Below are 17,700 nucleotides of genomic sequence, written 5' to 3'. Positions count from 1 at the left end.
AGAATCAATTATTTTTCTTCTCGGGAAGGAAAAGTAAATACCTTAGAACTATTTTTTTTAAAATTAGTATTACGCCGGAAGTCAAAATCAACCCACACCGGCTTCAAGGGGGAGAAAGAGAAAGCTACATTTTGGTAAAGAAAATCCGTTTATACTTTAAAGTTGAACCATTTTTCATATATAAAGACATTTCAGGGTTGATTTTATAATTTTACAAACTATTTTATTCTAGCAGTCCCTGCCAGAAATCGCGTTTTTGTCTCATCAATATTGATGAGTTTGTCCACTTCCTGCTTTTGTAATTTTTTCAACTGGATCCTCCTAGATACGGTAACTGAGTTTCATTTATTTATCTGCTTATGGGGTTTAGTATATGATTAGGGGTAGGTTAAAATTTGGGTTCAGTAAGGGTTGAAATATGAGCTAGTTAAGTATAGCTCTATATATGATCATATATGGGTCATGTGGGAAGCACATTCAAACAAAATTTGCATTTCTAAAAAAATTCATATTAATCCAAGATATCTGTTTCAAGAACAAGGGCAAAAAACATGTTACACATTTGTATTTAAAGTCTGCTTTTGATTTGAATAATAGATAAGATATTAATAGATGTGGGTTATACAGTACTATACATGTATATTATTTACATCAATCAAACTAGTTCATATTTTGAATCCCTGAAATGCCAAAAACCAAAATGTTTTAAATTTATTGTCAAACAAGAATGAAACAACACTTTATCAGAGACATATAATACAAGAGATTCGCAACTCGGCGAAATCCCGTAATAACACGCGGCCACTAGTTAAACCTCGCGAGATCTCCTTAGGTAATAAAGTCATTAATAAAAGTATTAAAAGTACTCGAAGTAAGGACGAATGTTTAAGCATAACATAAACTGTTTCAGTGCTAAATTTATCATAATTAATTAAATAATTTGAGTACATATATAATTATTTATTTTAATGTAATTTTGATTTTAGATTTGTATTAATGAAAAAGAGACATAATTTGATAGTGTATTAAAAAAAACTGATATTAAATAATTAACACTTGATAAATTGTGTCAGAGTTCATTTTATTTGATAGTTACATAATGGGTTTCTATTGAATATACACCTGTCTCGGAGACATAATTTCACAGTGTGACATGTATATTAGGTTTGAATTATTCGATGACCAGGTAAATCACGAACATGTTATAAATAATGAGTTTTAATTGACACCTTGTAAACAAGAAGTTGTTACACCACAGGTGTCCACACTCTTTCCAAAAATACAATTCACAAAATGTAAAATTTATAAATTATTAGAATTTTATTTATTTTTATATTCATCATTTATTGGGCTTTCATTGAGTTTTTTTTCTGTAGGATTGTCGGTAAATGTTTGATTTCTAAGTGTTGTTTGACAGTTTCATCATAGGCTTGCACTGAGTTGTTTTTTTTAAATGATTGTCGGTAAATTTATGGTTTCTTCATGTTCGAAGTGTGTATTGAGAATTAATATTTAAGAAAATTACAATTAATTTCTCATTTGAATAAAGCTTCATTCATGTGCACGCAATATGGAATTTTATTTCGTGGGATGACAATCTTAATAGTTACGACTTAAATATACTCCTAGTTGAATAAACTGATAACGAACTCTTTGTTGATAGTGAAAAGGACGAAAACATAAGCGAGAGACCCACCAACAAAAACAATTGACAATACTGCATACATAGATGGATATGTGTGTCCTAAAAGCAACAAAAAATCTATAAAAAAACACAACATTGAAGTGGGAGCCGAGGTCATACAGCAACATGGAAGACACTATTTAAAAAAAGTATTTTATAACCTTATTTCCACGAGACAATCATTTGTAGTGGTTTTTGTCTTCTTATTCTGGGGTAAAGAGATGGCAATTTAAAAGTGAGATTGTTTATGTGTATACATATACAAATCCTTGGTGTAAATAAAATCTTTTATTATCAAATATATATATATATATTATATATCTTTTGCAGTCACCATTGAAATGTCCTCAATACGATTTTAATTTAAAAATGAATTAGGTTCATGTTTTGAATGAGAAGCGTAGTCTGAAACGACAACAGATGCATGAAGCTCATTCATAATATTACGACCAGCAGAAGGTTTCCTTTACAAGGAAAATTTTACTCCTTTTGTAAATTTACTGCATTCGTTCATCTTTGGCACCCTAAAAAGAAGAAAAAAACAATGACTTCAGAATAGGAGAAGATAAACAACTTTGCCATAAACAGAATGAAAAATGAATAAATTGTCTAACAAAATGCAGGCTATAAATTTCATAGTGCACAAAAAAGAAGGACTGATTTAAGGAAATTTGTCAATGAACAATTTCAATATTTAGCCAGTTCAGAGACATATAATACAATATATGTCTCTGGCCAGTTTAATAAAAAAAATTCGGGTATCAATCAGAAAAAATCGCCACATTGTTGGATCAAATTTTACGAAAATAGTCTTATTTTCACGAAACAACATTTAGGAGTATTATTGCCCCATAAAATTATATATTTATTAGCATATTTCCAAGTTTTAAGAAAAAAATTGGGAGATCAAATGGTTTCTACGGCAATGGGTGAAGTAAAATGGGCCGAGTTTTAACTTTGTTTGTATTTGATTAATCTCATCATTAGAACACATTTTATCAATAACAAATTATTAGAATTAGTTTTTTGTAACTTTTAAATATACTTGCATGCTTTAGCTGTGAAAGGTATCGGATTTATCCATTAGAAAAATCGTGAGGCGTAGAACCTTTTTCACAACAATAGCATGTTTTTACCCATAAATCCATCGGATTAATCGGCTTTCCGGTGGCCACGTCATTTCATTGGCTGTTATATAGACTCTACTAGAGTTGCGAATCTCTTGTATTATATGTCTCTGACTTTATTAATTTCATGTGTTCAGAAGCACTTTTCTAGATTAACCTTTATCAGTCAGGGGTACTACTTGTACAAGTTATTTTTATTTACTTGAAGAAGTAAAATAAAATATACTTATATAAGTGAATTTGTAGGATAAGTATACAAGTGAATTTTATTTACTTGCATAGGTAAAAAAAAAATTGGCTTATGTCCCTTAGACATTCAGATTTTTTTACTTATATAAGTGAAAATGTCATCCTATCTTCTTTTCTTAAACATGTTAAATTCTTAGTTCTTTGCTCTAATAGAATTTTAAATTGTCTGCCCTTTGCAGATGTCTTTACTAATCATTTAAGTGTGAAAAATCCAATTTGTCTGTTATCTTCAGAACACTGCTCATCTACAAGCCCCCAAGGAGCAATTTTTGAAGGCCTTGCGCAAATACTTAAGATCTTTGTGCAATCAGTTTCTTTGTTGAATTAATGAGATGAAACATTGAACTCTAATAAAAAATTATGAGCTAAGCAGGGAAAAATCATTAAAGGCATGTTTTTACATCTCAAAACTTGAGAATTTTTGTGGGATTGTAAAAATAATTCACTTATACAAGTGAATTTTTGAGAATATTAAGGGGAGATTATTTAAACATAATAATTCACTTATATAAGTATATTTTATTTTACTTCTTCAAGTAAATAAAAATTACTTGTACAAGTAGTACCCCTGACTGTTTATCAGGGATGCTAGTCCAAATAATTATGACATCTTGACATGAAAGACTATTTTAATTTTTTGCTGTGACACCTACTCGCGACGTTATAACACCAAAACCATTATATTTTGGGTGGAGTTTTGAGAGGTAATTTTGCTTTCAACCACAACTTTGAGACCCAATTATGCCATGAAATTTTCACTGATGTCTAGAAATTTTTGCATTATTATCAGTTCTTACCTTTTGTGTGCTTGTTGGTGCAAAATTTTTTCCAGAAATATTGAAAAGTAATGATAAAGTTAGTTCCAATTTCATCCAAGGAAGTCGATGACCTACTTTTTTTCCCCCAGATTTGCCAAAATCCTTCACTTTTGGAGATGATAAAAAAACTACAAACCGAACTTCACAAAATTTGACGGAACTGAATTTTCCTGAATGTTTGATTTATTTTGTCTGGAAATTAAGGTATATTAGTGAATTGTGGTGGAGTGTTGCCACTAAAAGTGTAAATCTATAAATTTTTTTTCAAAACAGGGAATTTGTAAACATTAAAATTTGAAAATAGAAAGGCCTTGAGAATTGCTTGAAATTTTTTGTAGTCATACCATAAGAACTTTTTAAAATTTTACTACAAGTGGACTTTCAAAGAAGATCTGTTAGTTTGAATATTTATTAAATGGAAAATACACACAATGTACATGTTTAAGGATTGTGTTTCCATTGGCACTCAGTATATCTGAGTAGATATCTAATTTCCTGTTTGAGCCAAATAATATTTTTCCTTCCTCAAATACAAGCAAATTTTTATATTTGATAACTGCTGGTAATAGGGAATGCCAAAAGTAATTATCTTCCATAAAAAAAATTGTCTAAACAACTTTAAAGTCAATTTTCACAATGATTTAGATGTTACATGCATGTAGTTTTATAGGAATTATATAGCCAAAAATTGTAGGTAACCAATACTTTTTGCATTATACTGTAAATGTACATGCATGTTCTCAAATTTGATGTCAGACCAACCTTAAGGCTGCAATAGCATCTAAAGAATTGATGATATGTCTTAGAGCTTGTCTAATTTTGTTGAAAAATTTGAAAAATCGTATTTCATATCATTGAAATTTGTGCATGTCTTGAGACTGAAAATAGCACTTGGGAACATCATGATTAGTGAAATTCACCTGCAGCAGTCTTGGTCTCTGGGATATATAGATGTTTCTGTGTATCAATCAGAAAATGTCAGTGCAACATTACATCTGTTACATCTGTCATTTTAGTTGGGTCAGTACAATGTTTTGTGATTATGTTACTTAATGTTGTGTTCTGGTACAGGATCCTCACAGTTCTTCTCCACCAAACTCATTTAGTGTAATTTGATCTCTATTATTTCTGTTACTGCTTTTGGGTTATTTCAGCTAGACAATCAGAATAATTGATTTCTTCATTTTCTCGATGTTTGTCAAGTCTACTTTTAAAGCGTTTATTGACGGGCCTTTATCACATTATCACAAAAAAAGCTATTTTTCCTCAGACTTGTTTTAAATCTTGAATGATTTGATTACTATTTGTTCTTGTGCTACATGTACTGTACATGTATGTCTGTTTTCTGTATTCACCAATTATTTGAGAAAGGTACTTGTTTCTTGATCATATCTTATATTTAATATCTTGTATGTGCTTCACTGTTTTATATCAATGAACTTAAAATGTAAATCATACATGTACATGTATTTAAATGTTTATTTTGTTGTTGCTCATTTCTCTTTAACCATGTTTACTATTTTCTTCTAGTTGAAGAAATAAAAATGGCAGAATCTGAGGCAAATCCAGCTCCAGAAGATGTACATGAGGAAGATACTAATGCACCTGGATATAAACCACCAGAATTTGAACCGTTGGAAAACATCTTAAAGAAAGATCAGGAGGATGAGAGTCTCAATAAATATAAACAGGCCTTGTTAGGTGGTGGTGATGCTAAAGATCCATGTAAGATTTTATACTGTTAACAAACTAAGAAAATGATGACACAATACTTATCACTAGAACTCGATTTATCCAAAGGAAATATTTACTATCTTAATTTTTAAATCAATCAAATTTTTAGTTATGCTTTTTTGTAAAACAAGCATATATATAATTTGAAATGATACACTTCTCTATTGAAATTGATAATTTTAAATGATATTGGTTGTTGTTCTGGACAACAAATCCTGTTGTCTCATGGTAAACTTGATAAAGTTAATTTAGAAAAAAAATATACATGGCAAGAATTAATATTTTCCACTTTTCAGCAGATTTCCACTATTGTTAGTTTGAATTAATGTTTTATAATTTCCTAATTATACATAGTGATTTTGTTCTGGTACAGCCACATTAAATTTTCATTCTAATGAGCAAGAAATCATTAATGTACATGTATATATTTGTTACAAATTTGTTATTGTGTATATGTCTTATTGAAATATTCAGTCTGTTCAAGATGCTTTTAGTTTTGTGATATGGTAAAAAGTGAAAGAACAATGATATTTTATACACCAATACAACTCATGGTTGACATTCACAACTTGTAGCACACAATTTTTTTGGTAGTTTTATGTATTTTTTAGTCAGTTTGGTGTACTTACTGTCATGTCTTCTTGTATGTTTGTCTAAATAGTCCAACATACTTGTATACTGCAAATATTATCATGATCAAATAGCTTTTTACTGACAAAAAAATATTTCATTTCAGTCCCAAATGACCCACGTAGAGTTATAGTAACAGAGTTGGCATTAGTTGTACAAGATAGAGAGGATGTTACATTAGATCTAACAGGTAATAACGTACACTGTACCATAAGATGTAATACATGCGTCAAAGTTTATAATAATGTCGGAAAGTGAAAGAAGGATCTAATTAAGAAGTAACATAACATACAAGAAGGTTGCTGCAGACAGCAGTTGACAAAATGTCTTATAACATAACATGATCATGATGTTTAGGTGTCATAGATCTTTTCATTAGATGGAGAATGTATTCATGTATGAACACCATACTAAGAGACAATTCATATGAAAAAAAATGTTTTTCTGGCTTCTGATTTATCAGGAAGTCTGTTTCATGAATTTGGTTGTCCAAAACACATGGTTCTCAGAGGTTATTTGCAAAACTGAGTTTCAGATTCTTGCACAATGGAAACAGAAGGCCAAGTAAAAAATAACCGATATTGGTTGCAGTGTCTTCCCTAGAAAAATTTTCATGCATGGTGGGTCCATGGTGAATTTGCAACATGGCGCGCGATGCTTTTTTTCAGAATTAGTTACATTACATAATTTATATGTTTAAAGCCATATTCCAATCTAATTGTTTTATTATTGATATATCTTTCTCTGTTTCAACTTTCCAAAGGTCACCACATATTTTTCAAAATCAAAAGCTTCTTCCTTTGGTCCTTCAATTGATATATACATTAAGCAACTGAGCACTTTTTGGCATAGTCTGTTTCTCAAAGGTGATTTTCATCTGTCTGACTACAATTTGATGAAGGAGTAGACTTCTCTAACCAACTTGTCAAAAAAGTTGGTCCAGTAAGGCGACGTTTCTTTGATGGTTGCTTGGACATGGTTGTTAAACTGATGATTGTTCTTCGAATTTTGCTGATAGAATTGTTTCAGCATCAACAGCAAGTTGTTAAATAAAACTTTGAATGTCATCATTGCTTCACAGAGATTTTACAGGAAACAATAAAAAAAAAGTTTATTTGCGTTAATTACAGAAGTCGTCAATGAAGAATACCTGACATACGGACACACGGATGACATATTTGGCAATTACCTGTTTGGAAGCTAAGCTGACATTTTATTTCATGACAATTATTTTTTTTTTTAAATACATCCCCTGTCCGATTTATTTATAACGCTTCATAATTGTAAAAATCCTATCTTGCCGAAGTGAAAGAAATTTAGCCCCACTTGTGAAAAAAACGGCAAATGAATCCGCTACACGTGAAGCTTGTGGCCCATTGAAATAAAAATAGAACAACACAAGTTTATTAAAACAATATTTCCGTAAATAACTACGTATATTTTGAAAGTTTTCTATCAAATCTTTTAAATATTTCATAAGACACGTCTTTTTCTCGGCACGGTGGCGGTGATGTGTATTCTTTGATAAAATCAATCAACCGCGACTAATCTAAAAATAACTGATTGTTGTGACCAATCAAAAAAAAAAATTCATCGATGTAAATATAGCTGATGAAGTAACTGTGAAACTTTATTAAAAAAAAATGTTTTGTCCATTCTTGGTGAAATTACGTTAGTTTTATTTTATAATACCAGAGACTACACCAAATTTTAAATTTCTACTTTTTAAAGATCACAGTAAAATAACGATGTCAAACAACCGGCCGTTTTTAAGGTGAAATTTATACAGGAAAAGGTTAAACTTTTTATTTAGCACAGAAAGATATGCATTGGAGATAAATCTGACTATTTATTTATTAGCTGACTGGTAACTTCTATTATGTAACTCAAGTCTCGATGTATACATAACCATCTAAACAAGAAGGTTGTAAAATCCCGGCACACGCGACGTGATGCAGCCAATTATTAGTCGGATGAGTTTAAAACACATGTGGAGTGTTGTCACTTGTTACTTCACTTTCAAAATATCGATAATAAATATTTTACACAGTTATAATTTTCACACATAGCAGGATGCATTGCGGCAATGATGAAAGCATAGCGGTTGAAATTTATGCGTAGCGGTACCGCAATGCTTGAATAGCCTAGGGAAAACACTGTTTGTTGGTATACCAGGCTTGACAATGGAAACAGAAGGCCAAGTGAAAAATAACCCAGATTTGTTGGTTTACCAGGCATGACGATGGAGACAGAAGGCCAAGTAAAAATAACCGAGATTTGTTGGTTTACCAGATGTGACAATGGAAACAGAAGGCCAAGTGAAAAATAACCGAGATTTGTTGGTTTACCAGGCATGACGATGGCAACAGAAGGCCAAGTAAAAATAACCGAGATTTGTTGGTTTACCAGGCGTGACGATGGAAACAGAAGGCCAAGTGAAAAATAACCGAGATTTGTTGGTTCACCAGGCGTGACGATGGAAACAGAAGGCCAAGTGAAAAATAACCGAGATTTGTTGGTTTACCAGGTGTGACAATGGAAACAGAAGGCCAAGTGAAAAATAACCGAGATTTGTTGGTTTACCAGGCGTGACAATGGAAACAGAAGGCCAAGTGAAAAATAACCAAGATTTGTTGGTTATATGCATACATATATATTGACATCTTTACATGGAACAACATTCATATATCCTTGAAATATGTTCCTAAAAATTTAATTTTTGCAGGTGTATGACTTTTTGGCATTGCTTTCACCATGTTCACTGTTTTTACATCATACATGTACATGGGAATATTTTCTTTCAGACATTCATTTGCCTGTCTCTTATGACCTCCAATTAATAAACCAAGTTTACTCTATTACATCTTTAAAGACTAATTTATAATTCAATTTTATGGTATTATTTGTAGATAATATTTTTTCCTTTAGTCATATTATTGATATCCTGAAATGTAAAAATGAAGAGACACTACCTGGGTTTTCTTTATAGAAACATATCAAATTTCCACATACATTTTGTATAAATAGGAAATAAAAAAATGATGCTTAATGTTTCTTGTTTGATTTAATCATTTTAAAATACTTTTGTTATATATAAATATTTTTGAAAGTGAGTCTTCCTTGATTTGGTCTGGTTTAACATTTGTTTTAATTGTCATTGTTAAAGAATGAATTACCAAAATATTTCCACATACATTTTGTATGAATAGGAAATAAAAAAATGATGCTTAAAGTTTCTTGTTTGATTTAATCATTTTAAAATACTTTTGTTATATATCAATATTTTTGAAAATGAGTCTTCCTTGTTTTGGTCTGGTTTTACATTTGTTTTAATTGTCATTGTTAAAGAATGAATTACCAAAATATTTCCACATAAATTTTGTATGAATAGGAAATAAAAAAATGATGCTTAATGTTTCTTGTTTGATTTAATCATTTTAAAATACTTTTGTTATATATCAATATTTTTGAAAGAGTCTTCCTTGATTTTGTCTGGTTTTACATTTGTTTTAATTGTCATTGTTAAAGAATGAATTACCAAAATATTTCCACATAAATTTTGTATGAATAGGAAATAAAAAAATGATGCTTAATGTTTCTTGTTTGATTTAATCTTTTTAAAATACTTTTGTTATATATCAATATTTTTGAAAGTGAGTCTTCCTTGATTTGGTCTGGTTTTACATTTGTTTTAAATGTCATAGTTAAAGAATGAATTACTAAAATATTTGCCTAGACTTTAACACAAGACTTTTAGATTAGATTCTTCAATAATAAAAGTACATGTAATAGACTTGGGGATATTTAGAGCTTGACTTAAGGTTCAAACACATTTGTTGACCTCTACATGTATATAGTTTTGTTTTCAGCAGTTAAAATTTGAAATGATGAGGAAGTTAATATTTAGAGAAGTCAAGTAGAGCTTTTGTCATTGTCAATCATTTTTTGATCCATATCCAGGATGTATGTAATAATATATTTCCTGTTGCAAGTTGATTTGTTAAACATTACAAAACATATTATATATTCTAATTGTTTATTGTTAATTGTTGTTTCAGGTGATTTATCAAAATTAAAAGACCAAGTATTTGTAATAAAAGAAGGATCAGCATACAAGATGCGAGTCAAATTTTTTGTCCAGAAACAAGAAATTGTTTCAGGTTTAAAATATGTTCAGAAAACATATAGAAAAGGCATCAAAGGTAAAGATTGAATTGTTTATTTGTATTGCAGGTGATTTATCCAAATTAAAAGAACAGGTATTCACAATAAAGGAAGCAGCCCCATATAAAATGCGAGTAAAGTTCTTTGTCCAGAAAGGAGAACTTGTGTCTGGGTTAAAATATATACAGAAAACTTACAGAAAGGGTGTTAAAGGTATTATGTGCATGCAAGTGGTGTAAATGTATTTGTAAACCCCTTCATGTTACAATTTACTCTGGATGTTAACACAAAATCCTCAGCAAAGTCTTTATCTCATTAAAGTAAAAATAATTGGTTTTGCAGTAAAAAAAAGTATACATAGATACCATAGTTTTGACTATAACTGAATTAGTTGGGAAAAAAATACTTTGCAAGTTCTTTCTAGACGTATTTAGTTTTCATACTGAAAATTCTATTCTTTCTTTGTTTTATAAGAACTTAAATTATTTGCAAGTTATCTACATTCATTTCACATTATTAAATCTTTTATGAATTAATTTATATTTTGACAAGTATACTTAATACTCTTTTGTCCAGAATTAAGCATTCACTTTAGATTTGATCAAATGTCCAGAGTAAAGGGTTGATTACAATGAGTTATATCCAATGTATGCACGCAATGGCATTATCATGATAAATGTTGTAACCTTCCTGCTTGGTTGTGTATGATGGAATATATTAACAAGAGCTTTTTTGAATATGCTATTATATTTATTTTTTACCTAGGAGTATTCATTTTCCTTTATTCATTAAGTTTTTTGCCAGCATGATCAGTGTTGTCAGTCATCATCAAACTTTAATAATAATTATTAAATGTAAATTATTGATTGTGTCTTTTGCAAGGACTTCTATTCATGGGTGCACATTTTTTTCGAGCCTGCAACATTTATGTCACGAAAACGAGACGTAGCGATCCTAGATTCTGTCGTTGCCGGTGGCATCAACATTTAGGTTCAGTCTGTGGTTAAAGTTTTCTAGACATCAAAAATTTTGTCAAACCTTCATGGGATTTTATGAAATTTGGACAGAAGCTTGTTTATGACCAAAATATAATATCCAGAGCAAAATTTTGAAAATATTTGTCTTCATTTTTCCATATTTTACTAATATTAATGTTTTTTTTCACAGGTAACAATTAGATACAGTCTAGGGTTAAACATAGAAATAAAAAGATGTGGTATGATTGCCAATAAGACACTTCTCTACAAAAGACCAAATGACACAGAAAATAACAACTATAGGTCACCGTATGGCCTTCAAGAATGAGTAAAACCCATACCGCATAGTCAGCTATAAAAGGCCCTGAAATGACAAATGTAAAACAATTCAAATGAGAAAACTAAAGGCCTGATTTATGTACAAAATAATGAACGAAAAACAAATATGGTATACAACAACAAAACGACAACCACTGAATTACAGGCTTAAAGTTTGTTACACCTCAATTACTTTGTTAAACCTTCATAGAATTTTGTGAAACTATTACAGAAATTTTTTTTGCCCCCACCGTAGCAGAGGGGGCATTAAGTTTTACCCTTGTCCGTCTGTACGTACGTCCCAAGGTTGGTTTCTGTTCTCTAACTTTAGTTTGCCTCAACCAAATGTTATGAAACTTATACACAATGCTTATTATTACAAAACACAGGTCGAGTTTGAATTTTGGTGGCGTCACTATAACCATTCTAGAGTTATGCCCTTTACAAATGGAAAAATTGCCGAATTTTTCGTTTCCGTTTTCTAACTTCAGTTTGCCTCAACCAAATGTTATGAAACTTATACACAATAGTTATTTCCACATAATACAGATCAAGTATGAAATTGGGTGGCATCACTTGTACCTTGCTTGAGTTATGCCCCTTTATAATCATAAAAATTGCTGAATTTTTCGTTTCTGTTCTCTAACTTTAGTTTGCCTCAACCAAATTTTATGAAACTTATACACAATGCTAATTACCACAAAATACAGATCAAGTTTGAATTTTGGTGGTGTCACTTTTACCATTCTAGAGTTATGCCTGTTAACAAATGGAAAAATTGCTGAATTTTTATACAAAAAATTTTGCGGTTGTATATTGGTATTATGTCGTCGTCGTCGTCAGCATTGTCCGAAGACATTTGGTTTGGTTTTGGGACAATAACTTTAGTAAATGTAAATAGAAATCTATGAAATTTAAACACAAGGTTTATAACCACAAAAAGAAGATTGGGATTGATTTTGGGGGTTATAGTCCTAACAGTTAGGAATAAGTGGCCAAAAAGGGGCCCAAATAAGCATTTTTCTAGTTTCCAGACAATAACTTGTGGAACGGTGTATGGATCTCTCTAAAATTATACCACAAGTTTCCATACCACAAAGGGATGGTTAGGATTGGCTTTGGGGGGTTATGGCTCAAACCCTTTAGGAATTAGGGGCAAAAAAAGGGGAAAAACAAGGGTTTCCTGGTTAATGGACAATTAAAAAAAAGTACAATGTTATGTTTGGATTACCTCCCTTACACTGCTTTTAAATTATGTATAAAGAAATGTTGTATTGTCTTGAGGTGATTAGCTGTCAATTTATTTTTAGAAGTTATTATTTAAAAATGCTGATTAAGGAATATTAATTTTAGCCATGATTATGTATGTCATTTTCTATTTTAAGACTTTTATGATGTATTTAAATGGGTAATTATGGTTGCAAACGCCATTGGAAATTTGAATTGAGATTATGACCATATCTTGAGGGAAAGAAATTTAGGAAAAGGGGGGGGGGGGGGGGGGAGTAAAAATGAAATTGTGAGGGGGGGGGGACAATTTTTTCTCATTTCAGATATCAAAATAAAAATTTCTTCCAATATTTTTCAAAACAAAGGCAGGGGTCGGGGGTCAATTCGCAACAGCATAGTGTATTGCACAAAAGCAAAAAATTGAATATAAATTCAAATCATATAACCAATTCTTAGTTCTTTGACTACAGTTTTTCTGTGTCAGAAACCTATTATGTGTCAAATATTTAATTACAATCCAAATTCAGACCTGTTTCAAGCGCGAATATTGTGTCCATTTTTGCCCCAACTGTTCAAGGTTGGACCTCTGCCGTCGTATCCAGCTGCGCTCGGCGAAGCAATTTATTCGTTTCTGTTCTCTAACTTAAATTCGCCTCAACCAAATATTATGAGACTAATACACTATACTTATTACCACAAAACTCAGATCAAGTACAAATTTGGGTAGCGTCACTTTTACTGTTCTTCAGTTATGTCCCTTTATAACTTTATATGATATGCAAGCTGGGGGCATCATCTGTGTCCCATGGACTCATTCCCCATTTATTTATGATTAAGAGATAATATCTGAAGCAAACTTTTGAAAATATATTTTCATTTTCAGTATTTTTCTGATAGATGGACTTAGTTTTTTACAGTTAACATTTACAGACAGTCTGGGTTTAATTTTTTTTTACATGCTAAATTTGTAAACCTTCATGGATTGTTATGAAACTTGGACAGAAGCTTATCTTTAAGACCAAGAAATAGCATCTAAGGAAAAAGTTTGATTTTTTTTTTCAATTCTGTATTTTACTGATAAATGGACTCACTTTTTAATTCAACATTACACTTTAACACTGACAGCAGCAATCATAGGTGAGACACATGGTTCTGTGGAACCCTTACAAATTTTTATCATAATTAGCATAAAATATGTTGTTTATTCATTGTTTTACAGTTAACACTAAACAAATCTTTGGAAATTTTGTTTTTCATGAGAATAAAGAACTGCAAATAATTTTAAAATGAATACTACTCTACAATGAATTAAAGTGGTTGGCTGATAAAATGATTTTGTAAACCTTCATAGATTGTTATGAAACTCGGACAGAAGCTTATCTTCAAGACCAATAAATAGCATCTAAAGAAAAAGTTTGATTTTAAGTCCCCTACCGACGAAGTCTAAGTGGACTTTAGGTTTGAACTCTGTCCGTCTGTCTGTCTGTCCATCTGTCAGTCCGGCAAATCAGTTTTCCACACTTTTTTCTTCATACTTGAAGATATTGATTTGATATTTGGTGTATTGTTTTATCATGACGAGTTACAGATCAAGTTCAAATTTTGTTCGGGTCTGAGAATTTTGTGCAGAGTTATGGTCCTTTGACTTAGAAAATTCACTAAAATAATCAGTTTTCCGCACTTTTTTAGGTCATTCTTGAAGATATTGATTTGATAATTGGTATATAGTTTTATCATGACGAGTTACAGTTCAAGTTTGAATTTTGTTCGGGTCTGATGATTTTGTGCATATAGTCCTTTGACTTTGAAAATTCACTCAAATAATCAGTTTTCCACACCTTTTTTCGTCATGCTTGAAGATATTGATTTGAAAATTGGTATATAGTTTTATCATTTTTAAAATGAATACTACTCTACAAGAAATTAAAGTGGTTGGCTGATAAAATGATAGAAATTATAAATATTTAATATGAAGCTTTATGGTTTTGGTTGTCTAAATAAATTTTTTTTTTATATTTAACTTTTATAATACTGTACATTTATTATTTACACTAGTAATATGTGTACAAGTGCCTCAAAGGTAGGTATGTATTTGTAGATGTTTTATGACACTCAATATGTAACTTTTAATAAATAAATTTATAATTATTATAATACACTGTACTATTCTTAAAGTTATATTAAATTTTAACTTTGACATATTTCAGTCGATACATCAAAATTCATGGTTGGAAGTTACCCACCGAAGGCAGAAGCTCACACCTGGTCTACACCTATAGAAGATGCACCCTCAGGAATGTTGGCAAGGGGAGACTACAAGGTGGAAAGTTTATTTACTGATGATGATAAAAATGAACATCTAAAATGGACATGGAAGTTTGAAATCAAGAAAGATTGGGCATAATAATCCACCTTTGTGTAACATGACAAATCAACTGGTCATTTTAACTCATAATATATAGCTTTTTACGATTTTGTATAATAATTTGTTTATAAACTCTAAAATTTATTGCCTGATTCAGTATAGTTATGTTGGCAGTCTATATTGTCAAGTGCCTAAATACAGTAGTCAGCATAGATATATGTATTCAATAAGCTCCTTCTATTTAGTGTAAAAACTCAACTTCCAAGTCTCAAACTATAATTATGGATAGTTATCTTTCATAAATATATTAATGTTACTATATTTTCAAAAGGTTCTGATATATTTTGGCTTATGTTATAGTTACAAAATAAGGATTTTTATTTACACTGAAGCAAGGGTTCAAAATGTGTAGGTGCAAGGTCCAGGACCTTTTCATGTAGCTTATTGATCTTACATAACTTTCCACTGGAAATCTGAAGAAAAAAAACATTCAATATATTCAGTTTCCTTGTTAAAGAACTTTAATAATATTTTTTAAAACCTTTGGCAAGAGAGAGGACCTTAAGATTTTCAAATTTGAATGTTTCAGACCTTATTTGATCAATGAAAAAAAAACAGAAGCTCTCTTAAGTGAGTTGACAGGTTCTAGTACTGCTATAGTAAATGCCAAATTATAAATTATATTTTCTTCTGAATATTATCTTGTTTCTACTTATTTGCATGTGCCAAATTGGTCCTTATTTATGTGGTTTCTGCTCAAAATAAAAGTCACCAAAGAGATTTCAGTACATGTATTACATAAGGGTAGAATTTAACCAAGTATGGTAATATCATATTTTTTAACACACTTATTTGTTTGGTATAAGAATGAAATGAATAAGTAAAAGACTCCGTCTTGTAACTAAAAGTTTTATGATCTCTGATTTCATTCTTTAATGCTTGTCAACTTTTGTTTGGCTTTGTAAGACCTTAATCATTTCCCATCAAAATAGTTAACAGTCCATGTCATCCCTTGGCCTTTCTGTGGTAGGGTCAAATTATTATGTAATCTCAAGTTTGGTGATTTTACTCCCAATATTAGAAGGGTCCTTTATGGCTGCCAATACATTTAAAATTCATAAAACTGGTACACTTATATTATCTTGATCTTTATGCAAACTATCTTCATAATTGATATAAATATATGTTTCCAATTCACGTATTTATGTACTTAGTGTTCCCTGAGTTACAGTATGTTTTAGATATAGGCAGACAGCATATTCCCAAATTTGCTTTATGACTAGCACTAGTACTTAAAATTTTGTGGACTAACATGTAAATGATTTTAACTGTTTTTGTATGAGGTATTTTGTTACATAAAAACTTTTAGTGCAATTTTCTCACAAACAGAACTTTTGTAGAATATCAATTAGTTATTTCAAGTTTTTTTTATATGAAAACTATATCAGATTTTTCATGTATTTTGTGTTGAATTTTCCAGCATTTATCTATGTGCAATGTTAAGATTTTTGGTGTAGAACTTTGAATGAGTTGCTTAAAACAGATTTGAAAAAAGCCACATATTGAAAGTAACAGTGAATTTTTTTTTTTTTGTTGCTAGTGTAAATGTTTTATGGATAAAAAATTTCAGAATCTTTCAAAAACATTAACACCTTAGACTTGAAAATAAATAATAGTTTAGATCTAAGCCCATTTCACAAGTTATGAACAAATATTGTTAATTTGGTTGAATAATTTCACTGAATAATTTTTGCTCTTAATGGAAATAAATTAACATTGCTTGATTTACATATAATGATAATCTAAAGCGAACTAATTTTAACACAATTAATAGATAGAATTAATAATTGAGCCAAGAGTAAGCAATCAAAACAGAATGTTATATTGAGAATAAGGTGCAATTTTTTGGTAAAGATCTGAAGAACTATTTGTATGGTTAAAGTCATATCTGTTTTAATGTTGTTTTTTTATGCTGGTGCTGATTCTATGCAATCATCATAAGTGCTGGACATTATGAAACATGCCAAATAAATCATGGTGTATCCATCTTTCAGTGTTAGTGTTTTATCTGTGATGAATGGTTACAAGTGAGACAAGAAATAGGTGTTACTCTTCCTATTCAGCATAATGAACACCTTACATCAAGTTTTCTGATAAGGTATGATTGTAACGAAAAAGAATTAAAAATGAAAAGATCATTGATTTTTGGGTCACTTGTGCTTTAGAATCCATACATTTCTGTTCAAAACAATATGAGGCCTTATCTCTTTGTCAGGATTCACTTACATCTAAGTGCTGCTTTCTGATCAGTGTGTTATTAAAGAGAGATCTATGAAGAATACACCCAAATGTTGACTGGTGTGTAGAAATATGGTTTAACTACGTCATCCCGTTTCAGGGACCA

The 17,700-nt window shown here is 30.4% G+C and overlaps 1 protein-coding gene across 2 annotated transcripts; it reads left to right on the top strand.

The window, feature by feature from the left end:
• The first annotated feature begins 71 nt into the window (after positions 1 to 71).
• LOC127709058 (rho GDP-dissociation inhibitor 1-like) lies at positions 72 to 17,343 on the top strand. 2 transcript variants are annotated; one of them, XM_052214391.1, is made up of 5 exons: positions 72 to 134; positions 5,409 to 5,603; positions 6,349 to 6,432; positions 10,476 to 10,619; positions 15,139 to 17,343. In XM_052214391.1, the coding sequence occupies exons 2-5, from the start codon at positions 5,423 to 5,425 to the stop codon at positions 15,333 to 15,335; spliced, it is 606 nt and encodes a 201-aa protein (XP_052070351.1). In that variant the 5' UTR covers positions 72 to 134; positions 5,409 to 5,422; the 3' UTR covers positions 15,336 to 17,343. The 2 variants fall into 2 exon arrangements, with proteins under 2 accessions (XP_052070351.1, XP_052070350.1); XM_052214390.1 differs by lacking the exon at positions 10,476 to 10,619 and adding an exon at positions 10,301 to 10,444 and having other exon boundaries at positions 77 to 134.
• Positions 17,344 to 17,700: the final 357 nt, after the last annotated feature.

The sequence above is a fragment of the Mytilus californianus genome, unplaced genomic scaffold, assembly GCF_021869535.1.
Source record: "Mytilus californianus isolate M0D057914Y unplaced genomic scaffold, xbMytCali1.0.p SCAF_7, whole genome shotgun sequence".
NCBI classification, from domain to species: Eukaryota; Metazoa; Mollusca; class Bivalvia; order Mytilida; family Mytilidae; genus Mytilus; species Mytilus californianus.
Note: the sequence above shows the minus strand (reverse complement) of the source record. Positions and strands in the feature narration are given on the sequence as shown.

What these genes read in the sequence shown, in the direction of transcription:
- LOC127709058 (XM_052214391.1), top strand. Translation starts at nt 5,423, where the DNA reads ATGGCAGAATCTGAGGCAAATCCAGCTCCAGAAGATGTACATGAGGAA. An exon ending in TGGTGATGCTAAAGATCCAT is followed by an intron (nt 5,604 to 6,348) that starts GTAAGATTTTAT and finishes ATTTCATTTCAG; the next exon opens with TCCCAAATGACCCACGTAGA. An exon ending in TGTTACATTAGATCTAACAG is followed by an intron (nt 6,433 to 10,475) that starts GTAATAACGTAC and finishes TTTGTATTGCAG; the next exon opens with GTGATTTATCCAAATTAAAA.